This window comes from Diabrotica undecimpunctata, chromosome 9 (assembly GCF_040954645.1).
Source record: "Diabrotica undecimpunctata isolate CICGRU chromosome 9, icDiaUnde3, whole genome shotgun sequence".
NCBI lineage: Eukaryota > Metazoa > Arthropoda > Insecta > Coleoptera > Chrysomelidae > Diabrotica > Diabrotica undecimpunctata.
In genome coordinates this window covers 100,261,739-100,288,423 of record NC_092811.1, presented here as the reverse complement: position 1 = coordinate 100,288,423, position 26,685 = coordinate 100,261,739, and the positions used below count along the sequence as shown (strand labels likewise).

Below are 26,685 nucleotides of genomic sequence, written 5' to 3'. Positions count from 1 at the left end.
AATTAGACTTATAAAAACAGTTCAATATCTACTGAGGTAAGGTATAAATGAAATCCTTCATTGGTATTGAGTTATTGACAAGCATGCCTTCTTATATCGATTTTTGGTCTCATTCATTTCAATATAAATCTCTACTTGAAATAATGCCATTTAAACGTTATCAAATTCTGGAAGAACCACTTATTTTAAAAATAATTATGATCATAAAAAAACCGACATAGTTCGTCCATTGTTGGAACAGGCACGCCAGAACCTCTTACTCTTAGCGATATCTGAAGAAAAGCGTTTTTCGATAGACGAATGAAGGTTCCCTATAACGGAATACGAGCGGGCAAGATGCTAATATATAAAAAGCAAGCCCACAACATGGAAGTTTAAATTATTGGTTAGATGTGGAGTGATCGGCATTTTATACGATTTTTTTACCCTATGCAGGTGAAAATACATTTTTGCATCACAGTTTCACAAATTAGAGACACGAATTCTTTGAAATAATATGGGAAGTAGTAGTAAACGTTTGTAGACGTATTCACGAGAAACAATGTAACTATTTTAGTATATTTTGATTGTCTACTGGTTTACTTCGCCCGAGTTAGTGACATAAAGCGAGTTAAGCATATTCAGTGTAGGGACAGTTGAACAAGAAAAGAGAATGCGTAATTGTAAAATGGTTTCAGATAAGGTGTTACTTAAAAGAATATGAAAGTATTAACGATAACGAAAGGACAATTAGTGTCATCGGGTGGGTCGGTAATAAGTGTGTCTATCTGGTTTCATCTTTTCGTAAGAAACAAAAGAAAAAATTACCCCATGCAGTTTTAGATTATCATAAATATATGCTTGTATCGTTATATTGAACTCGTCCAAAACTTATCGTTTATACTTGAAATTGCTTGGTTTACAGAAAATATCAAAATATCCTCTTATTAAAAGCATTTGACTTTTATGTACCAAATGTGCCATATAATAAAGCCGGGTAACTACTATGTAACAAAACATATTAAATAACAAAGTTTTGTAACTTGTTACAGAATTTTAACCCTTTCAGGCTTAGTGGCTCCACGGTGGAACCACCTTTAAACAAATTTTTTCCTACTGCCCGAGTAATCGTACGCTGGGACCACCAGACGGAATGCGATGTAGACGTCATGTATTTCACTTCCCACGCGATAACAAAATTCCAGGAGCAGTTGTGCATATTGTACATTTATTGTAAATAAACAAACATTCTTGTACTGATAAAAGGTATGTATTATGTTAATTTGTTGATAAATAGATGTATTTACGTATTGCCGTATTGAGTCTTTATGAACTACGTAGATAACTAAATGAATTTTGATATTTTGATTGGTGGTTCCAATAGGTGCCACTAGGCCGATCAGTAACTAATAGGTATGTTTTGTTACAGAATTCCAAAATGAAAAGACGTCTTGATTTGAGTCAATTAACAAGTCATGACGCTTACGATTTACTAGCAGATATCCCATCGGAGGGATCTGATGTATCCGATTTTGATGAGAACGAGGATAAAGATTTCAACATGACTTGACAATGAAGATGTTGCGCATGACAGTGACTGTGGTGAAGACGAGGTATCAGTTGCTATTCTTGATGAGTTAAAATGGACCACCGACCCAAATAATGCCGTTCAACTCCGTCCTTTCTTAGAAAACGTTGGACCAAATGTTCCTGATACTATACAGACTCCTCTTGATTTATTTCTTCATTTGTTTAGTGAGAACCTGTTGAATACACTTGTTTCCCAAACGAATTTATATGTATTCCAATAAAATAACAAAAACAACACTCCCACAACACTTGAAGAAATAAAGTGTTTTTTGGGAATAAACCTTTTGATGGGTGTGAAAAAGTTGTCCAGTTATAGAGATTTTTAGTCTGCAAATTTTGTTATCAGGGATCAGTTTATTTCTTTATGTATGTCGCGTGACAGATTTTTATTGGTTGCTTACTCATCTTCATATAAATGATATTTCATTACAACCTAAGAAAGGTAATGGCAACTATGATAAACTCTACAAAGTGCGGCCATTGTTAGAGGAACTTTAAACCACTTACAAAGCTCATTTTATCCCAGCAGGCAACAATCAATAGACGAATCGATAATAAGGTTCAAGTGACGAAGTAGTTTACGCCAATATATGCCGATGAAGCCCACAAAAAGGGGATATAAGGTATGGGTACGTGCTGATCAGTCAGGATATGTTTTACAATTCCAAATATACACCGGAAAAGTAAACGATGTAAGGGAACAACAGCTCGGGGCAAGAGAAATAAAAGATCTTACAAGAGATTTAGTTGGAAAAAATTATGAAGTTTATTTCGATAACTATTTCAATTCTGTTGCATTACAACGCGACTTAATAAAAGACAATATCTACGCATGTGAAACAACTCAAAAAGATAGAAAAGGTTTTCCAACTGAATGAATGCAATGGATGGATAAAAAACCCATTCATTCTCTAAGCAATTTTCACAAACCTGAAGAAAATGTCACTGTGAAGAGGAAAGAAAAGGATTACAACAAATATATGGGATATGTAGATAAGTCTGATATGTTAGTATCTTGCTGCGAATTGAATAGAAAATCCAAAAAGTGGTGGCATAGAATTTTTTTCCATTTTGTTGACCTAACATTACTTAGCTCATATGTAATTTTCAAACAATCAACAACTGGTAAGAGTATCTTTTTGAAAGAATTTAAAATTACTGTGGCCACCGGTTTGATTCAAGCAGACCCACAAATGCCTAAATTTGGAAGAAGAAGCATGGACAAACCAAGAACCAGTAACAGGTTCAAAAAACAAGTTCCTCTAGAAATAAGAACTGACAAAGTAGCCCATATGCCTCAGCATGGAGTCAAAGTACGTTGTACACACTGCAGTACGAAGGCAACTCCTCGTCGTACAAGATGGCACTGTACTACATGTCAGTAGGTTTATGTCTATCTGAAAAAAAAATTGTTTTATTCCATTTCACACCAAATAAGTTTTTCGTTTGTGGCCTAGTGGTTCCACATGGAACCACCTTTTTTTGTACTAGTTACAAAAATATAATATAAAAAACCTTTGATTTGTCTATTTTTTGCCCTAATATGTCCTAAAAACAAATTATTTACCATTAAATATAAACAAAAAAAAGTCCGTCCACAAAGGGTTAAATAAAAAAGTTTTAAAACACAGTGTTGTATAAAATTTTCATAGAAAAAAAAGAAGTTATAAAATATTGTTGTAAAATCTCATCGCGGCTCATCTACACTTAAAAACATGTTATTGAAACATTTCTCTGGCATAGTAAGCGAGCAGCAACCGTGGGTATCATATTGCCTAGTTCGTTCTTGAATGTTTTTCCTAAATTTTTTTTGCTCTGTTCACGTGGGGTTATTTACGATGGAATGGTCGAAACAACTGACTACTCATTTAATTGAGCTGTTTCGTGAGCAACGAGTAGGTATTATTGGATCCTAAAGTTGTGGGTTTTAAAAGCATAAATAAAAAACCCGACGCATGGGCTTAAATAGTCACAGAAATGAAAACTTATTGGGCACTTTAAGCGAGAATTGAAGAAAGGGAAAAGTGACGATGAAGCTGATGATCATTATAAAACAAAGTGGCTTTTTCTTAATATGATTTTATTTTTGAAAGATAAAAATGAGGCACGTCATTATACTGAAGTTGGTCTCTCTCCCAAGCAATATACCGAGACAAAAAACACTAGGAATATCATTGCTATGCACACTTTAAATTACTAACCAATTTAAATTTGTAAATATTTAGTTACATAAAAAAACTTTGAACAGCCCAGATAGCAGTTTTACCAATTACTTATTTATTTAATTTGAAATTAAAAATTATTCTGCCACTGCACTTTCCCATCTTTACTTTTAAAGAACAAAGAAAATTCCTCTCGTATTTCTTTGCCTAGTACAGTAGGTTTCCTAGCAGTCCTTTTAAGTCTTTTAAAATACCATTTAAAGTCCCTTTAAGCCAAGTACCATTTGGCTCACCTACGACTCTCCATGTACCAGGTATTAGTTCCCCGTGAGCTCGTGATCTGAATCAACAGTTCAGTAGGATACAGTTGATCGACCTATTCGAAAGAAATTGTGGAGATAACAACTTGCCATAACCACCTTTTCTGCCTTTGTAGGATCAAGAAGCATTTGTTTTCTTTTTCTAAACATCCTAAGTATAGCAGATAGAATTCCAAATGTATTACACGAAGAGGGATCACTGCCAAATTAAGACTATATCGTTTCAGAAAGAAACTGCTTAATGAGTTGCCGTAACAAAATAATGGAGGTATTTATTCGTTGTCCTCTTTCTCCCGTGGGTCATCATCATTAAATCTTTTCTTTTACTAGGCATATCGCTATTTCGGTGAGCTGTGTAAACCTATAGTCTGAGAGGTATGCTAATATGCCTATAGATTTTCGTCTCTTTTAACTGATGTTGAGACTATACAGATATATATATATATATATATATATATATATATATATATATATATATACATATATATATACATATATATATATATATATACATATATATATATATATATACATATATATATATATATATATGTATATATATATATATACATATATATATATATATATATATATATATATATATATATATATATATATATATATATATATATATATATATATATATAGAAAAGAAATTTAATCTTTGCAGATTAGTTAAATAGCCATATATCAGGCCATTATTGCCATATATTGCCATCAGGCAATAATAATAACAACATTAAACTTAATGTGGCTTGTAGATCAGCCCTAACAATTAATAATCTTTATTCTAAGATAAAAGATACGACTCCCATAGATAGGCTTAGTAATATTGTCTACAACATTCCATGTCTCTCTTGCAACAATTCCTACATCGGTCAAACATCTCAATTATTGAAATCACGTATTACACTACACAAAAGTGATTCTCGACTTCACCCTGACCGTTGTGCATTAGCCAAACATGTCCATTCCACTGGTCATCTCATGGACTATACTAACACCACAATTCTCCACCGTGAGAACAATAAATCTAAAAGAGAGTTCATTGAAATGTCTTATATTTTCCTTAACGATTTCTCCATTAATGTTAAGAGTGACATCAAGAATCTAAGCGATATATACCACCTGTTACTTAAATCAGATACCAAGAACAATACTATATCACAGATAACTAACTTGACTGATATATCCATTAACAACTAACATACCTTTATAATTAATTTTCATTAACAAAAAATATATAACATTCCCTTGCTTTTCTTAGATACGTCTCAATAAGATTCAATAATACATGAACAATATAATATAATTAAATAAAGAAAATCAAAATAATATTTCCCTTTACTGGGATTTAAATTCATTCGTTTTTTTACCAATGAACCTTAACGACATAAAGATTCATACGAACTAATGAAGTTGTCAGCGCTTGCGTTCTGGCTTAAACAGAACCTCAATTTTAACTATCTAAAAATCAAAAATTTAGTTATTGCCGACAATTCAAAGAATTACCTCCTTTTAAATGTAGTTACATTGGGTTTTTCGATTAACCTTGGGTAAGCCTTAAGTGTCAAGTTCAAAGCTACCATACATTTCAATCCTTATAAAAAACTTTTTTTGCACATAGTAACAAAAAACACCACTATGTTACTAGCAAAGGTTTTTAATATTCTAACTCTACAATTCTAAGTTACGGTAAGATCAATAATGTTTTAATAGATAATATATGGTAGCTAATTATAATTTATTCTCTTTCAGCCCTGAAGAAGCCAAATTAATTCTCTTTGGCGAAAACGTTCGGCGAAACAATTGATACACATTAGAGTATTTCTTGCAGATTTCCCCAATATTTAAGAGTTTACTATATATATATATATATATATATATATATATATATATATATATATATATATATATATAATGGAATTGGAGTATAGGTACGAATTGCTCTGATGATGTTAATGATGATGATGGTGATGATAAAGATATCCTTACTTTTTTATCCAATGGTATAGTATCTAATAATAAATGCAAAATAAACTTAGTTTTCTTACCGTTTCTACGAACTTCGTATTAGCAACTGAACTGATTAGACCTATCATGGACGTATGACTCAAAATAACAATAATTATATTGTAAAATCGAAGACCTTGCAATGGCCTTAAATATTCGACTTCGGGCGTGCTTTTGACAGCTTTAAGTCTAATCCAGCTTCCATATATAGAAAATGAGGTAACTATTATTCCGTATCTTGTATTAGAAAATTTTTCGTAGTCTTTGTCATACCAAGTTTGTATTACATTATCTACAATTGTACATAAAAGTACAAAACTTGTGTAGACAATGAAAAAGAAGCTAAAAACAAATAAATTAATAAATAAATTGATTCATATGCCTACAATAAGTAAGGGCAACAAATTCTGACAATTAATTTAGATTAATTAGTTTAATCATTAAGATATTAAGTCTTATTTAGAATCATACAGAAATGCATATACATAGAATGCGGGGAAAACATCAGTAATAATTCAGATAAGTTTTCACATGAACTATTAGTACCCTTTTGGACAATGTGACTGGTGTTGAACACCGGTGTTCAATTGCAGCAAAGCATTGTGAGCTATGATATCGACTACAAAAATGTTACAAATATTAATTTATACCGAGAACAAACTGCTTCTGTTAATATAAGTCATTATTAACATGGAACGTACCGAACAAGGCAGAAGTACGGCAGGATTATATACTTTCTCCTGTTCTATTCTATATATATTCAATTTTTTTAAAGAACCCTTGAAGCCCTGTAAAGAAAAGTATTACACTAAACGGAAAGTTGAAGATTAAAGTATGCTGAAAGTTATTAAATCTGAAAGTATTAAAAACTTACAAGACATAATAATGAATAATAAGGGAATCTGATAGAGATTAAGGACAAATATAGAAAAAACGGGAGGGAGCCTCTCTCCTGATGCCAACCATAATGAAGCTTCGCCTATTTTTAAAAAATTTTAAACTGTTTGTCCTTGTGTAGTGTATTGTAATGTACAATTTGATGTTTATAACCTTGTTTGATTGTTGGATAGGCCAAAATTGACGAAATGCCCCTGAAGATGCTCTAGGAAGCGAAAGTACTTGATCAAGATTTAATTTAATAAACTGTGCTCGATATCTGTCTTTTATTTGATCAAAATAAAAGAATTGTAAAACATAGTTGAAGAGTTTGTGTGACTGGTCAAAACAAGAGCAATCTTTTCCTGGCTCAGATTCTGACATACCTACCCAGTGACAGAGAGTCTTCATGAAGGTTTAGATCAACAAGAACACTCTTCGTCAGAGAAAAATTTTTAAAAAAGATTTCGATAGGATAGATTCTGAAGAAGAAGATGAGAAGTGAGATCCAGATGACGACAAGGTCTGGTCTTGTAATGTGAAAACAAACATTCACCAAGTTCAAATCGAAACATGGTATTCTAAATCGAAGGCAAGGAGCAAGGAGGAACTTTGTATGTTGGACAAGGTTCGAGTGAGTTGGACATGTTTATAAAGTTGTTTCCGCGGTTTTTATTTATTCACATCGCTCGCTGCACTAATCTAACGATAGTTCCGGATTGTACCATGATTATGTGCTACAACAAATTACAGAGCATGAAAAACTATTGGTCGAATAATGAATCCTTTGGTAAATCAGTCATAAAAAGGTTATAGCACGTGACCGATGTTGCTATTTGTTATCAGAAATATACTTGGATGAAGTGGTTTCAGCACACTTTTGGAAAAGCCGGAACAGAGAGTTCTCATTGGTCTATTGATGAAAATATGACCAAATTCAAGAGAAGGTCTTTCTTAAAACAGTATATTCCACTAAAACCAATAAAAAGGGGAATAAAAATGTGGAAAGGTATGACTCTTTCACCCGATACATATACCACCTCAACATTTACTGTGATAAAGAGGTTGAAGCTGTGGTACTTTTAAATGAACGTGTGGTGAAAAAACTAGCTAGTACAATATGTTCTTCTGATGTGTACTTCCGTTTCGACAGGTTTTTTACTCCTGATGTCCTGATACTCGATGAGTCTTCAAAGAGGTTGGAGGTTATACCTAATTTTTACCTTGCTTTTAAAGCATTTTTAATAATGCATTGATTGAAACTTACGCAACCAATATATCTATCCAGTCGACTGGGAATTTAGATTTGGTCGTGTCACATGTCAAATTTTTGACGGTTCCTCTGAATCCATACTTAAACATTTTTTTATCGTAACAATCATTAATTTGTTTCGTAAGCGTGGCGTTGTCTTCAAATTTTTCTGTAATATTGGGACAAGTAGTCGGAACGCATATCCAGTGTCTCAAGTTATCATGCTTATAATTGTAGTTATCTTTTGATAATTCCTAAAATAAATAAATAATCATATAAAAATCTTAATCTAATTGATAATTTAGTAATAAAATTACTAATTACTAGCAAATGTTCGAGTAAATGAAATATGTTACAAACATTCTTTTAATTTTTTTTTTAATGGAAAATGTTAAAATACCGGCTTTTAAATTGTCCAAATATCTTATTAAAATGTTTAACAGTGTATTATTTGAAATAATAAATTGCCAAAAATCCCTCTAAATGAAAAGGTCTCAAGGTTTAAAACTAAACTATTACTACTAACCAGTTAAGTAGAATGGAATAGATGTCACTTGTGGACAACTTAATAGATATAAAGTAAAAGATACACGAAGGTTTTGCAACTATAGTAAAATTCATTAACCGATGCAGGAAGATGTAAACATTACCACGTGTAGGCCTGCAACAGGGCCGCATTTGGGATTATTCTTTTTGTTTAGTCAGAATATATATTATTTTATAAAATACGAAATTTATATTTTAATTTTGCAAAAGTGTTCGACAAAGAACCTTTAGTTGATATCCGATAATAGGAACCATTTATACAGGGCGAAAAACCCAAGAATTTATTTTTTTTTGCCAACAATTTTATGTAAAGAGTGCCTGCAAAAATATAGGTTTTATTTTTAATTTTTACTATACTTAGTTGTTTGTACAATTCTAAAAAGTTTCATAATAATGATAACAAAAAAAATACTCATTACTCAATTATGTTGAAATAATATATGTATATATATATGTATATATATATATATATAATTATATATAATTATTAATATGTCGTGACTCGTCACTGTTAAATTATCTAAATCTGAAAATTTTGGGGAATGCATATGTAGGTACTATAAATATGTCATCAGAACAAAACGTAAAGTCTATAAGCTTTTATCTTTTGAAGATATTCTCTTCGCCACATCACAATGTCGTCTCTATCTAGTAAAAGAGCGTTTCTTCCCCTACGTTTGTATTGAAAATTAAGTTTTTCAATATTCGGTAAAATGTGGTTTTCGAAAAATTTGGCAAATCAAGGTCATAGTTCACCTTCTTTAAAACCTTATCAACGGTGGGTATTTCGTTGCTCATAAAAAAATTATGAACCAGTCTTCTAATGGCAAAAAATAATTTTTGTCAAAATCATCAATTTTGTCAAACTTCTTTTTCCGGGTCAGACATACTTTTGGTCCAGCGAATTGATGATTCGTGTTGTATTCCTTTATCACCGTAAATACACTTCTATCACAAACTTCAACTTTATTAGCCACTTTTTTCACAATATCTTCAACCACCAACCCGGGATTTTCTTGTCTTTCACATTTAAAAACATTTAAAATGATTTCTTTAACTTCAACGCTAAGAGGGCTTCTTTTACTTCGTTTTCGAGGAGGATTCCATGTATTTTCAACCAATTCATCAGCAGAATCATTTTTGGTTTTAATATCAGTTATTGAAATACGCTACGTTATTTTAAATCGCACAATAAATAATTGCTAATTCAACATTAACAGCATAAATATAATTTATTGTCCTTTAACCATCAAGATGACTAAAAATATACTCACAAATCGATTCAAATTACAAAATTTCAATACCGAAATATAATACCTACTTAAATCGTGTCCGAACCTGTATGAGTTCCGACGACGTCGGCAGTAACGAAATAAAGATGGACATTTCGGTTAGTTTTTAAATATTCTTGAAGAACTGTTACTGCATGTATGCATAAAATATTCATTAATTTTATGAATCGGATTATTTTTTTACTTACTATGTATTCAGTGATAAAAATAATTTATATACTATGCAATAAACACTAATAGTTGAAAAAATAAAAAAATTAATAAAGTGTCATAATTATACTGTTACTTATCGGAACGAGTAGACTCATTTGGAACATCTTTAACAATCATCTGTTAAATTTATCTTTGTTTATACGCCCTGCATCACTTAATGAAAGTAGGTATAATCAAGAGAGCATCGCAGTATCAAACAAGAAGCGAGAAAAGCTACCAAAAACGATCATGTAGGTAATAATAATGAAGACTATCTTCAGTGATATAAAACAGTTCGTCAAGGAAAAAGTGATCGGTGCGTGGCAAAATAAATGGGACTTCTAAAATTAAATATAAATTAAAAGAAATTAAATCGACCTTGAAACCCTTTCGACCTTGAAATCAAAAAAATATTTTTATAAAAACTTCTATTTAAAATGTATAGACTTACTTGCATAGCTTTCCACATAGGATTATCATTATTTAGTGGTTTCAATTCATATTCAAAATAACAATACTGCGTTTCATCACCAAAAAGCATGCATTTATCGAAATTATCTTGATGGAATAAGTCTGGTAAAGAAGCATAATCTTTGTCTAGAAAAAAAAATTTAAATATATACAGTATTTCACATAAATGAAGCCTGTGCATAATTACATATTTGGTTGCAGATCACGAACATAATTAGCAAATATTGACAGTAGAAAACAATAATAATATTGTGTGAGTGCTGAAGAAGTCTCAAATAGTATCAGAGCTTTATAAATAGAGATATTCAGGAATTCTTCTTCTTCAGGTTCCTTCTCCTATCGGAGGTTGGAAATCATCATCGCTATTTTAATTTTATTGGCCGCGCTTCTGAATAATTCTAATGAGCTGCAACCGAACCACTCTCTCAAATTTCTTAGCCAGGATATTTTGCGTCGTCCTGGGTTTCTCTTCCCTTGCATAATTAACCTAAGTAATACGTACTTCTCGCCCTTCATTATATGACCCAGATATTGAATCTAATTTTAACAGTTTTTACGACTTCACATTCATTCTTTGTAACACCTCTATATTAGTTACTTTTTCAGTCCACGATATTCTGTGGATTCTCCTGTACCACCACATTTCAGAAGTTTAATTTTTTGATTTCAGACTGTTTTATTGTCCACGCTTCCATGCCGTATAGTAAAGTAGAAAAAATGTAACAACGTAGCATTCTTGTACGGATCTCTAGATTAAGGTTACGGTTGCAAAGTAAGTTCTTCAGTTTTATGAACGTGTTTCTTGCCATTTCTATTCTAGATCTGATTTATTTTGTTTGATCTCCATCTTCGGTTAGCCACGTTCCTAAATATTTATATGTTGTTACTATTTCGATCGTTGTATTATTGATGATCAGGTGATCTACATTTTGTGTTTTTTTTTTTGAGAATATCATTGATTTCGTTTTCTTGAGATTCATTTGCAGTCCGTACCTTTCACATTCATTGTATACATGTTGTATTATGTACTGTAGATCTTCCATGTCACTTGCAAATATGACCGTATCGTCCGCATATCTAATATTACTAATGCTATTTCCGTTGACCAAAATACCTTCCACAATATCCAATAAAGCTTCTTGAAATATCACTTCACTGTAAACGTTGAATAAGAGTGGTGAAAGTATACACCCTTGTCGAACTCCTCTAAGTATACTTACTTCCTCTGTCAGTTCTCCTTCGACTCTTATTCTTGCTTTCTGATTTTGATACAGATTCGATATAATTTGTAGATCTCTACTATCTATGTTTTTGGTCTTAAGAATACTTAAAAGCTTTTCATGTTGAACTCTGTCAAAAGCTTTTTTAAAATCTATGAAGCAAGCATATATGTCCTGATTCATATCCAGACATTGTTGTGCCAGAACATTGACTTCGAATAATGCTTCTCTAGTTCCTAGACCCTTTCTAAAACCCATCTGTGATTTCTTGTTATAATTTCATGTGGATTCTGTTATGTATGATTTTAAGGAAGGTTTTCAATGTGTGGCTCATTAATGCAATTGTCCGACAGTCATTGCAATCTTTAGCATTTGTGATTTTTGGAATCGTTACAAAAGTTGAGAGAAGCCATTCTTTGGGTATGTGTCCCGTCTTGTATATGGAGTTAAAAAGGTCTACCAAGACATCAATATTATCTTCATCAATTATCTTCAAGTTTCAGTTATAGTGGTACCATCTGCATTTGTTAAGAACCCGATTGGTTTGTTACGATTTCCTGAAATCATTTCTTTGACCTTCTTATGGGTGTTGAAAGTGTCTTACCTTGCCTCACATTCCTCAATTTCTTGACATTTAATGGACATCCATGTTTCCTTAGCTTGTTTTATTTTCTGTTTTATTTGTTTATTATTTTCTTGATATTTAATTTTATTTTTGTTTTTATGTATTCTTCTTTCGTCTATCTTTTCGAGAATTTCTTGTCTCATCCATTCTTGTTTGGCAGCTTTTGTAAATGTTAATGTTTTCCGTCCCACAGTCTCTATTGTGTTCTTTATATTCTTCCATTTTGTTTCAATATCTGTAGTGTTCTTATTTTGTTGTTTTATTTCTTGGATACTCTCATTTTTTATTTCGAGTTTCTTGGTATGTATTTGGTTCTCTTAGTTTATCAATGTATATTTGTGGTCTAGATCTTTTCATTAAGGGTTTTCTCAATCTTACATTCATATTGGCTGTGGAAAACTATTTTCAGCAAAAACTGGAGAGCAGATCAAAATACACTATTACATGTATATAAATCTTTAGTTAGATCCAAACTTGACTATGTTGCGATAGTTTATTCATCAAGCAAAGTATCAGTATTCAAAACCTTAGAAACTGTTCAAAACACAGCTCTACGAATAGCTACAGGTGCGTTTCGAACGACACCAGTTGTTTATAATGCTTAACAGGAGAACCATCCCTAAGTTTACGATGCAAATACCTTTGTCTCTCATATGCTTCTAAAATAGCTAGTAATAAAGAACACCCTACTTATACCAATACGTTCACAGATCGATTTCAAGACACTTTCTCTACAACAAGACTAGATCCACTATTTTACGAAAGAGTTAGAAGATACCTTCATGACCTACATCTTGAATTTCCTGAAATTCTCCCAATAAATTTCCCAACTTCTCCACCTTGGTTAATACCAATTCCCAAGATTAATACTAACCTTAGTATATATAAAAAACGTGAAACTATAACAGACCTGATCAAACAATCATTTTATATAGAAATGGAAACTTATAAAAATCATTATAAGATATACACTGACGCATCCAAATCTTCAGACGGTGTTGGTACAGCCATCCTCACACCCAATACATCCTTAAAATTTAAATTCAATCCCATTACTTGGTCATACAATGCATAGTTGTTTGCAATATTACAAGCACTTACACATTACTAGCACATTACAAGCGACAAAAGAGTCGAAACAGTCCCCGTCTCTCATAATAACCGATTTACTAAGCTTACTTCACACTTTCAAACGTTTATATACCAATAATCCAATTGCCTTACATATCAAATCAGAAATAGAGATTCTAAATAATAATAAGATTACTGTTGACTTCATGTTTGTTCCATCACATTCAGGTATACAAGGAAATGAAGAAGCAGATGAACTAGCCCGCTTAGCATCCTTCAGCCAGGACTCCATTCTTATTAATGAGGTTTCTTCAGATGACTTCAAGTCAGAAATAAATTATAAAGTGTTAAGTGCGTGGCAAAATAAGTGGAGTGCATCACAAAATAAATTCAAGGAAATCAAACAATTTGTGAAACCGTGGCTCTAACCCACAGCGAATACACACGACCAAGTGAGAATAACACGTTTGCGACTAGGACACAGTAACTTTACACATAAACACCACTTTACGCGAACTGTGCTGCCAATGTGTGAAAATTGTCAAGTAACACTCTCCGTGAAGCATATACTAACTCAGTGCAAAACATATGAAGCAGCAAGAATGAAACACACTATCCCAAATAATATAAAGGAAACCTTAGAAAAAAACATGAACATTAAAAACACAATAAGTTATCTTAAAGACTCAGGTCTATATCAATTATTGTAATTTTTTCTAACTTTACCTGTATTATATTTTTTAGGTCGCTAATAACCCTTGTGGCTACAGAGTAAATAAATAAAAAAAAGGAGATAACAAAACAATCAAAAAACTACAGAGGTATAAACGTGTTAGATACTACTCTAAAACACACAACTAAAATTTTACAACAACTAATCAATCAGAGGATAAGTTTAGCAGATGAACAACAGGGTTTTCGTACTGGAAGATCGTATAAAGATGAAATATTCGTCATAAAGCAAATTACTGAGAAATAACTAGAGTATAATAGACCAGACTTTCTGTGTCTGATTGACTTAAAGAGAGCAGTTGAAAGATTAAGACTTAAAGATGTAATCGATCTTACGTATAATAGAAAAGTTCTCCAAAATATCATAAAAACTATTGAAATCGTCTACCAAAACAATAAAATGGAAGTCAGAATAGATGAACAACTTTCAGAACATGTAGAAACAGGCAGACAAATAAGACAGGGTGACTTATTGACCCCTATGCTGTTTAATATAATCATGGATGAAATCATTAAAAGCTTTAATAGAGGAAGAGGATACAGAATAGGAAACAAGGAAGTAAAAATACTGTGTTACGCAGACGACGCAATATTGATACTTGACCCAAGATAATTAAGAGCAAAATAATTTAATATAACAGTCTCATCTCAGAAAACCAAAACAATAGTAATCAGCAAAGAACCAATCAGATGTAAAATGGAAATTGATGGCATCAGTATTGAACAAGTAATGGAAATAAAATACCTTGTAATTACACCGTCCAGCTATGAAGACCTGAATAAAGTAGTGAGAGATTAAGTACAGAAAGCAAATAGAGTGGCAGGATGCCTTAATAACACTATACGGCGAAACAAAGACATTAACACTAAGATGAAGTCAAGAATTTATAAAGCCAGACACAAAGGCTACTGGAAACGGTAGAGATGAGAGTACTAGAGAGAAGCATTACCGGAAATACGCTGAGAGATCGAAAGAGAAGTGAAGACATTAGAAAAAAATGTGACGAATAATGTATAAATGAATGGAGACAAAATAGAAAAAAGAATGGAATAACGACATAAACAGTATGGAAGAGACCCGAGTTGGCAAAATAGCAAGAGATAAGTCACCAATCGGTAGAAGAGGTATCGGACGTCCGCGCAAAAGATGGAGTGCCAATCTTCCATAGAGGTATTAATCCGCCAATCAACAAGCAGAACTGCTATAAAAATGAAGAAAAAGGAAAAGTCAATAACATATTGAGGATACACAATTTGTTTTAAAATTACATACAAATGAAACTAGAATTTGATATTAATATTGAGAGTAAACCAAATGTAAGACCTAATACTTACTTATATCGTAATAATATCATGATTTTTTTCCTGATCACTTTTTTACTAGATCACTAACAGGACAATTTTACTGTTATCATTGCATGTGGTAGTCTTTTTAAAGACAATTCACATGCTATGATTTTTCTTAGGAGTAATTTTTTATTTCATGGGATTGAATGAACTATCTTCCAATAAAGCCTTCCCAGAAACGCAATTCATAATACTGATTATATTATTTTAGAGTTATCTACTTTAAAATGTATAATGTGCGTCTGAATTGTTATTATGGATGAGCTAGATAAAATTAAATACCTAAATTACTTTATAGCTAGAAGAACGAGGCCTATGGATCCATTGGTAGTAGAAGGAAAGATAAAATTCAGAAGACCAAGACTAAGATCTCCAACACGATGTGTAGCAAAATACTGGGGTGTGTTGGAGGAGAGATGTATAAGAAGAGTGGTCTATATATATGGGATAAAATTTATAGAAGTAAAATAGATAACAATTAAGTAAAGAAGTATGAAAAAAAATATTGAACGGAATGTGGCTAGGCTAGCAATGTAGGCAAGAGAATGACCACTAGAAACTCAAGGATGGATACGGCCAATTTGCATGCCTTTTAAAGACAGTAAATCAGGAAAATATGTATGATGGATAGAAAAGAAGATAAGAAAAAATGAATAGATATAATGAAAATTAACAAAGAAAACAAATTGAGGCCGCCAGAAGAGGGATACTACTCTAAAAAGAGTAACGGTCACTCTTCCAGGTATCGTATACTGCTAATATTAATTAAAGTTGATTTAATAAACAAAAATGCTGTAAATGTAAAAAGGTAAGGAAATATTAATAAAAAATTATATGCAAAACAAATTCAAGTTTATTAAATATAACTTCTTAGATTTTGACAATCTCTAAGTTACCAAAAAGTATATGAAAATTTCACAATATATTTTAAAAGAAATGTTGAAAACAACTATAACAAAAAGTTGAAAATTACACAGAATAACTCTGATATAGAGTGTACAACCTACATCTAGGTTAAAAACAACCTTAAACAAAATAATGCTAACGTTGGAAGAACGTATAGCCAAGTAAATATATTAAACTAACCTACAATATGACCAACAATATTGTTAAACACCTCTAAATTCAAATATAAACCAAGTAATATATAAATGGGAACAAGCCAAGTTAAACAATTGAAACGGTCTATTATCCTGAAGGGATAATAACCAGAGTTAATAACACAAGATGAAATATAAAAAAATTAGTTAAGTAAACAACTAATGAAATAATTAAAGTTAATAATTAAAGTTAATAATGAAATAAATGGTTAATACAAAAAAACAATGGAAGATAATCTCTGGGTAGAATTTGAGCTCAAACTTACCGATACCTTACACCAAGGGGAGTTATATTATATATATAATAACGGATTTATTACGGCTGTCGCCGCTTCTCCGCCCCCAATTTCCATCTTTTTCTGTCATATGCAGCTGCCTCTTCTAAGTCTCTTGCCGCCATTGCTTCATCAATATCGTTGCGCCAACTTCTCCGTGGTCGTCCTCTCTTTCTTCTTTCAGGAGGGATCCATTCCAGTACTCTCCTAGGCCATCTGTACTCTGGCATTCTTTTAACATGTCCGAACCAGATTAATTGTTTTCTTTCTATGTCATCATTGATATTTCTCTCCATTTTCATTTCGTTTCTTATTTGTTCGTTTCTAACTCTCTCCAGTTTCGATCTACCGCAGCTTCGTCTCAGATAATCCATTTCTGTCGTCAAAAGTTTGTTTCTATTAGCTTTGGTGACGTCCCATACTTCCGAACCTTAAAGTGTAATACTTTGGACTATACTACCGTAAATGTGTTTTTTGGTTTCTCGTCGAATTGTTTTTTGCCAGAGAAGAGAGTTTAAGGCACGGGTCGCTGCTCTGCCCTTGTTTATTCTTTCCCTGATTTCATCTGCGCTATTTCCCTTCTTGTTGAAAATGACCCCCAAATATTTGCAGGATTGCACGCCTTTGATTTTGTCGTCTTCCAAGACTAGGTCACATATTTCATCTGTTCCCACTGAGAGATATTCACATTTTGTCATATTCATGTTTAGACCTGCCACCTCATATTCTTCTTGCAGTTTTCTTACCATATAGCTAAGATCGTAGCTGTCTTCGGCAATTACTACCTGGTCATCCGCAAAGAAAAGTGTATATAGCTTGTTTTCTTCCACCGTTATTCCCATGTTTCTACATTTTTTTACCCATTTCACTAAGGATCTGTCCAAATAGATTTTAAATAAGGTGGGTGACAGACAGCAGCCTTGTCTTAGTCCTTTTGTTGTTTGAAAAGGAGAGGTGATTTCTTGTCCCATTTTAATTCTTGCAAAGTTTTGTTCGTAATATTTTTGAGTGGCGTTAATAAGAATTGGGTTTATTTTCAAGTTACCCATTTCTATCCATAGTTGGGAGATCGGTACACTGTCATATGCTTTTTCCAAATCTATTAAAGCTATATGAGTTTCTCTATTTCTCTGCACTCGTTTTTCCATTGCAATTTTTAATGTGAAGATATTATCCATAGTGGAGCGTCCGGCCCTAAATCCCGCTTGTTCTTCGGGTTGTTTGTCTTTGATATCATTTTCTATCAGGTTTCGTAGTACTTTTGAGTATAGTCGGCCTATAGTAGCAATCACTGCGATCCCTCTATAGTTTTTAGGATCCATCTTTGTGCCTTTCTTGTGTATTGGAGAGATATACGATTGTCTCCATTCTTCTGGAACTTCTTCTCCGTTTAAGCATCTTTCGAATAATTTTCGGATCATCTCAAACAGTTTTGATGATCCATACCTAATCAACTCTGGATGTATTCCGCCTGGGCCTGGAGATTTTTTTAATTTCATTCCCTTAACTGCTTCATTCACTTGTTCTATTGATATTTCGATTCTTCCTTCTACTTCCACTTGTTCATTTGTCTGTTTAAACCTTTCTCTTCTCTCTGTTAATAAGTTCTCAAAATGCTCTACCCATGTGTTCTCTGGTATTCTATTTATTATGACTTGGTTTTTTGTAGTTGTTCTCATCGTTTTTATAGTTCTCCAGGCTTCAGAGCTCTTTGTCCCTCCTATATGGTTGTCTAGGTATTGGCATTTTTGTTCCCATGTACTATTTTTCTTTTTAACCACTTCTCGTTTGACTTCTTTATTCAAGTTTTTATATTGTTGTTTTGTATGTTCGTCTCCCTGTTGTAATAACTGTAGATATACTTCCTTCTTTCTTTTTATCTTTTCTTCCACTTCTTTATCCCACCAATATGGTTTATCTACTCTTCGTACCTGTGGCCCTAAGGCTTCTAGCGCTGCGTCTTTCATGCAGTTTTTTATATGTTCGTATTCATCCGTCGTTGATCTCTGTGATTCCTGTAGTTTTTGTGTTAGTCTCCAGGAGTAAAGTAACTGTGTGCTCTCGTTATATGAGTTATATTAATTAATATATATATATATATATATATATATATATATATATATATATATATATATATATGTTATAAAAAAAACTATAACTGGTGAAACAAGATATATATATATATATATATATATATATATATATATATATATATATATATAGTTCTGAATCAAAAACCAACTGTCCTCCTAGGTGAAACAGTTGTCTGGAAGGATACTCCCGAATGGCTTCGGTGTCCCAGCGAAGTCCTCCTTGAGGTCCGAAATTAGCACGGAGCTGGTGCTAATTGGCTCAGTTCCGATGATTACTGTCCTGCCCTACCTCTAGGTGCAGGCTGGAGAAAAAATGAGGGTGGAGTAGATAATACCCCCTGGCTTGTCCCAATGACCCTGATTCTTATAGAGTTGAAGTGGTACTCTCTCTCGGATGTTCTGAGGGAAGTTTATAATTCCATGGGAGGTGGCAGGTAGCTAATCAATTCCGTGCTAGAAATTTCACTTCAGCCTCCCGAGTTTCCGAAAACACCGTCAATTAAATGATTACGGTTATACTTAAAACATTTAACTTCTTGAAGTGAAGGAAATTCTATGCATTAATTGGATTTTCTTTCGCTAACTACCACCTTTGTACCACTTCAAACTCTCGATCAAAAGTGAATTGTAATTCACAGTTTGTTAACTAAGTTAACCAAGAGCCAGTTTCCACTCCCCCTAATCTCCTGTCATCTCTCTGGTCCGCAATGGTACCAAATTTAGATCAGAGTGACAACTTAAATTATTAAAAATACACACTTAATGAGCAAATGAACACTTAAAGTTAGGCAACCCATACTACATCTCTGAAATTATTTTAATATAAATTGTAATAAAAATAACGACTGTTACAGATGGACATACCAAATGGAGACTCTGGTGAGAAAATCCTTACATAAAGCCGTTCATCTGGCACAAGATTGCAGCCAATCCAAGGTTATTCCGTGTGTATATAAGTAACCAATGAGTGAGATACATCACAGTTTAATACATTATTTAACCTCTGCGACAAATAAGATGTAGTTCCATAATATACCATAAGACTTGGATATGTATCCAAAAGAATATATTCATCCATTATACATTATAGCCACCACGTAGCCCAGAATTTAATCCGCTTAATTTTGGTGTATGGGGCGTATTAAAACAACGTGTCTATAAGAATCCCATAAACATTCGCAACCAACTATGGAAGAAATAAATACTGCAGCAGTTTCTTTAGAACCAATGATGCTATTTAATATGAGTTGATTTTTATGGAATATATTGACTGATATATTGACTAATGAATTAATGAAAATGGTGGACATATCGAACACTTACCTTAACAAAAAGTTTTATTATTTAGTTTAACTATTTCTAAATTTGGTTTGTAAACAAAATGTTTTGATTATGACTTTAATTTAACATAAAACATAAAATGTTTGATGTCAAATCCTATTATTCTGTTTTTTGTCAAATCCTATTATTCTGTTTTTTGTCAAATCCTATTATTAATTATCCTGCTGATATATTTATTTTATTGCATATTTCGTTAACTATTAACTTTAGTTAAAGGTATTTTATACCAAAATTTAGATTTATTAATGTTTTTGTCTATTTTTCCTTTGTTGCCTGGAGTAATTGCCTTAAATCAGAATTATGCAGCTGATTTGTAAAATGCGATTATCTCGAAAACTGTTGAGTTTTGAAGTTATTAACAGGTATACCTTTTTTTTGTTAAAATAATGTATCTTTAATATTTTTTATCACAAATACAGGTAACTCAAAGAGTAAAAAAGTTAAGTGCAAATTTATGCCACATATGCGGCATATGTGGCGCTCTCTATCAGCTACATCAAAGTGTGCATCAAATTATAATTTCTCATATTTAAAAGTACCCAGTTGTTAATTTTTATGCATAAATGTTTACAAACATGAAAGTTATAGCGAAAAATAAAATTTTTAATTTGCACTTTACCACCTTGTATCTTTCTTAATATCAACATTTTATTAAAGCAATTTGGCTTACATCGTAATATTTTAAAGTGTAGAATCTACTGTTTCTTTTTGTACAATTACTTAAGGACCACCCTATATATATATATATATATATATATATATATATATATATATATATATATATATATATCATTATCATATATCAATAAAAATATATCAATTTGCTGGACAGATTAGCTAGTTGATAACTTACCTGTAACTACTCCCTCAGTAGCAGAAAAAACTGTTGCAAGAATTAAAAATACTGTGTTGAATATAACATTCATGTTTTATTAAAGAGTGTATGTACTCTATCTCATGCGAATATTTTATTTCTATAATTTAGAACGACCACTTTATTTCATAGAAGAAAATGTTATCACGTTTTCGTACTTAATTCAATTTGTCAGTAGTGACCTTATACTGAATGAAATTTCCATGTTACATGAACATTTACATCATGTAAATAAAGGAATATCAGTTTTGATTAACAATACAATTACCAATATGATATGAAAAAAATTACGCGAATGTACGTATAAAATTGTGCAATTCATAATATACCCAAGTATGTTGAAAGTACATATATATATATATATATATATATATATATATATATATATATATATATATATATATATATATCCGTCGGTTTACAAGCAACACATACTAAGTCATTTTTTTGTAAAAATTACTTATTTATATTAAAAGTATTAACTAGCATGCCAGATCATGTAGTAAATAAAACCTACTAAGTCCACAGATAACTGTTTACTGAGTTGTTACGATTATTAACATTTTCACTTAGTCAAAAATAAGTGTTCTTGTTCAAGAAAAATACATTAATTAAGGTAGTGGATTTTACTTGAACGAAAATTATAACAATGGAGCCCGATTTGCGACTTAGTGGATTTTGCTTGACTGTGACACGTCTGAGCCTGCAGAAAGAGTTTTATATATATATATATATATATATATATATATATATATATATATATATATATATATATATATATATATATATATATATATATATATATATATGTATATATATATATATATATATGTATATATATATATATATATATATATATATATATATATATATATATATATATAAAATTATGATTTCACATATTTTCCATGGTACAATGAACACAAGGTATGATACATAATGTTCCAAAATCGGTTCGCTTCGCGCATGACGTAGTCAAGAACGCTTCTTCACGCAATATTTGAATGTAGTTGTATAGGAAAGACTTTTAATTTTAAGGCTTTTTTATATAATTTGACTAATTTAATTATAGTAATTATAAGGAGATGACAAAATCATGTTATTATAATATTTAATCATAAATAATATTTTATTATTTTATTAAAAGTTAATTTAATTTTATTGATTTTTGGTAGTACAGTTATTTTGTTCACATAGATATCCTTTATAAAACAAGTTCTAATTATCTTTTATTACACATATGTACAGGTTGATCAACTTCAACTTCAAATAGGTACTCCAGGGTTCGATATTTCAGATGTTTAAAAAGATACAAAAAAGCTGTATCTTCATAAAAATGGGTCGAGTACAGCTAAAAATTTTAAAATTATTTTTAAATATACAAGGTATTCTCACTTTTTAATTTATTAATGATCACTTTGTAATGTAGATACACAAAATTTGTACGTATATACTGAATTAAACACAAAATCAAAATAAATAATGATAAAGTCAACTTGATTTAGATCGGATGAGCTAGATGGCCATCGAATATGAGTGCGTTGAGGTCACACAATATTGCACAATGTTTTAAATGACATCTTTTGTAATTTTCACACATACAATTATCTTGGTATTGTTTAATAATGATAATGTAAGCACTACGAGCCTAGTAGGCCCAGGGCTAATGTACTATTCTTTATCACTCCCTTTTCTATCACAGTTCGTTACGTTAAGTCTTCTCATATCTTCTTTAACTTCGTTGCTCCATCTTGACCTCGTCTTCATATTCGCCTTTTGCCTGCCAATGCACTAGATAGTATCATTCTGGAAATTCTAGATGGAATCATTCTCTGCACATGGCCCAACCATCTAAGTCTTTGAACCTTAATTACCGCTAATATGTTGCCACAAGACTTTGCGCTCCCAAACTAATAAAAACTCCTGGTGTTTTTTTGTTGTGACCCATTTTTCAGAAGCATACATCACTATTGGCCTTATTACGGTCTTGTATGTCCTTAGTTTTGCTCTTTGAGATATATTTTTGCTTCTTAACAACCCATTGAGAGCATATACAGCGCGATTGAAAGACATAATTCTTTTCTTTATTTCTTCCTTACAGTTGGGTTCTCTTGTGAAGACATTTCCTAAATACTCAAATCTTTTAACTTCTTCGAATTTATATTGTGTTACCTTTGCTGTTATCATTGTTATGTACTGCCCCCGAACGAATTTCTTATTTGTGCATTTCATATACTTCGTTTTTGCTTTATTTATATACATTAGCTTGGTTTCTACCCTCTCTTTCAGTTTCATGATTGTTTCCATCAGCTCTATTTTCCTTCTATCCAAGATTACCAAGTCGTTCGCAAATGCTAAGCAGTGATGTTGTTTGTGGTAGATCCGACCTGTTCTATTAATGTTTGCTTCCTGTATAACATTTTTTAATATTATGCTAAACATTTCAGATGATAATGGACCTCAAAGATTTCTGTTATACTATTGTTTATCTTGACTTTATTCGGTGTCCTTTGAAGTGTTAATGGTGTTGTTGTAGTATGTTAATAGGAAAAAAGTAGGAAATTTAAAAAGTATAAGATATATAGATTTATTCATGTAAATTTCTAAATTATTACATTCCTCAAACATAAAAAATACAATCCAATACATGAGGCAGATACTCATCAATAGAATAGAAACTGTGGTAAATCAAGAGTTCTTTAACACTATGTTTATAAGACTTAGAAGATAACTGTTTACATCGTATGGGTATAGAATAAAATAAACTAGAAACATGCTTTATTGTTACAGAAAATTGTACAATTTTATGGACAAAGTTTACAAACAGTCAGAAAATAACAATAATTAAAATTTACTGAAATTACAAAAATCGTCAATATCACAAAATAAAAGATAAGATAAACAATTAATTGCAAAATTTAAATAAATTGCAAATTGTATAATAAAACATTACGAACTGTTGAAGTTGCTGCGTATTATACCCAATTATATATAAAAATACTTAAGTTAGTTGTACAAAAAGGTACTGTGATTTCTTAGATATTAGGTGGATATGCATAAGAAACTCTTCTACTGAATATGGTCTTTTAAATGATATCAGCATTTTCAGAATGATCACTTGTGTATGACAAATTCTTACTACTAGGCAAAGAATATGATTTATTTGCCATTGGGACAAAGCTCACTTTCTTGCCTAACTTTAAAAAAATAAAACATTTTTCATTTAAAATCCTTTATAAAAGGAATAAAATTAAAACACCCAATATAATCCGGTCAACTTAGACATCAAAATAGTTGGCCAATAACAAAAATTGCCGGAGAGCCAAATTTTGGTGGAGAGCTAGAGTTTACCATAACAAATAAAGTTTTAAAAGTCCCCATCGATCCCATGTTTGCAACAAAAGTTATTCGGGGTCAAAGGTCAAAATTTGAGATTTTTTGAATGTTTCTCGAAAACGGTAAGTTTTATCAAAAAAAAAACCTCAAACCAAAGTTGTAGATCTTAATGTTCTCTAGAAAAATTACCTTACAATTTTATTCCTAAGAGGTACCATTCCTGAGATATCGCGATTTTAAAATTTACTTTTTAAGACAAGTATAAATGTCTATTTGTGTCTCTTTTATATAATATATTATACTATTCTGAAAATATTTCTTCAAAAGATAATAAGTCCCAAACTGAAATTCCTCTATCCACGTGGCCTTGAAAAACATTTGGCTATACCAGTGATTCCCAACCTGGGGGCGATAGCCCCCCGAGAGGCGATTTGAGATATTCAGGGGGGCGATAGAGCGAAGGAGGCGATATGGGGGGCGACAGAGAAAAGGGGCGTTTAGCATCCGGAAAAAGAGAAATGGGTAATTGAGAAAAAAAATACAATACTTTCGATCGGATATCCAAAGGATAATAAAAAGTAAATATATGTATGCCAATGCAGGTAATAATAACACAAACATCTCGTCTAGTCACAGAGAGCTATGAATCATAATACAATTTAATTCTATACATTATCAATAGTAATACCACTAGTGATTCAATTTTCGCGATAAGTCTGTCGATTTACTTCTAAACGAAACTGAGTTGCTTGAAAACACCACGAGTCCGTAGGACGAATGATGTTATCTTTAAGAAACTCAGTTGAGTTTAGAAATAAAAGACATACTTATAAGCTAAATTAAATCACGAGTGGTATTTTATTAGACTATTTCATGAACAAAGTGATGGGTCAAAAATTCAGTAGAATGAGAGGAAGGAATTTAATAATAATACATTTGATCTAGGTAACAAAAACTACCCATTTTTTGAATAATTCACAATAATTAGTCATAATCATGAAATATTTATTATAACTATAAATAATTTGTTATAATTATTTTTTACCTATAACAATAAATAATTTGTACACGAAAAAAATACATTTGTAGTTGCGATCCACACAGAACATCATAAATTGTCTCCATATATAAGATTTAGATTTTCTTGTGTTACTCGGTATATTTTCTTCAATGTTTTGGTTTATAACTTCGTTTGAAGTACCACCGAAACGACTCATTTTGACGTATTATACAGCTACAATAATTTTTTTGGCAAACGTCAAACTTTGCTTTGCGATCGGTATCCATGGTTACGTCGTTGAAAACACGAAGCTGATAGACCAATCAGAATTGAAAGACAGTTGGTGTTTTCGCGATAACACAAGCTGTCTTTGGTTTGTGATTGGTCAGATTATGTGAAAATTTTAAGATGAGTGAAATAGTCGTTATAATTATACATTATAACGAATTCTGCATTTTGAAATATGGATTCATTGAATTGGCAGAAAATAAGAATCTACCATTGTGTCTCATTTGTGCAAAATCTTTGTTAAACGAAGCCATGAAGCCGTCTCAGCTTATGGATCACTTGAAGAGGATTCATCCAGAGAAGTCAGACAGACCCGTTCAATATTTTGCGGCGAGTAAAAGTCTTTTGTTTGTAGGATGTAATTTTTCCATGTACAGTTACAGTTACAATCATTGAATAGTTTACAGACTTACGTATCTAGGAGCCTATTTTTTAAATTTTTACCCCGTTTAAACGCACCTTTTACGTCAAAAGTATTACAATGTAAAAATTAAAGTGTAAACTATTTAGTGATCGTAACTGTACCTAGGTATCAACATATTATAATTATTTTTACTTTCTATTACCAAAAGTCAGACTGAGATAAAACAAATAATAAACTTAAACTTTATTACCATTACTTATAATAATTAAAGTGAATGTGTATTTCTTTCGTTTACAGGAGCTCAAGGCAAAGTATGAAAGGCGAGT

At 31.5% G+C, this 26,685-nt stretch overlaps 1 protein-coding gene across 2 annotated transcripts in view; it reads right to left on the bottom strand.

Annotated features, from left to right (window-relative positions):
- LOC140450320 (nose resistant to fluoxetine protein 6-like) overlaps positions 1-26,685 on the bottom strand; it is a 113,366-nt gene that overhangs the window by 47,778 nt on the left and 38,903 nt on the right. The window contains exons 1-4 of one of the 2 annotated variants that reach the window (XM_072543897.1): positions 21,351-21,530; positions 10,674-10,819; positions 8,208-8,446; positions 6,106-6,406 (exon numbers count right to left, since the gene is read on the bottom strand). In XM_072543897.1, the coding sequence (XP_072399998.1) occupies positions 6,106-6,406; positions 8,208-8,446; positions 10,674-10,819; positions 21,351-21,423 (759 nt within the window). In that variant the 5' untranslated portion in view covers positions 21,424-21,530. Of the gene's footprint in view, positions 1-6,105; positions 6,407-8,207; positions 8,447-10,673; positions 10,820-21,350; positions 21,531-26,685 lie in introns of those variants that run through there. The other variant, XM_072543896.1, reaches the window with a different exon arrangement.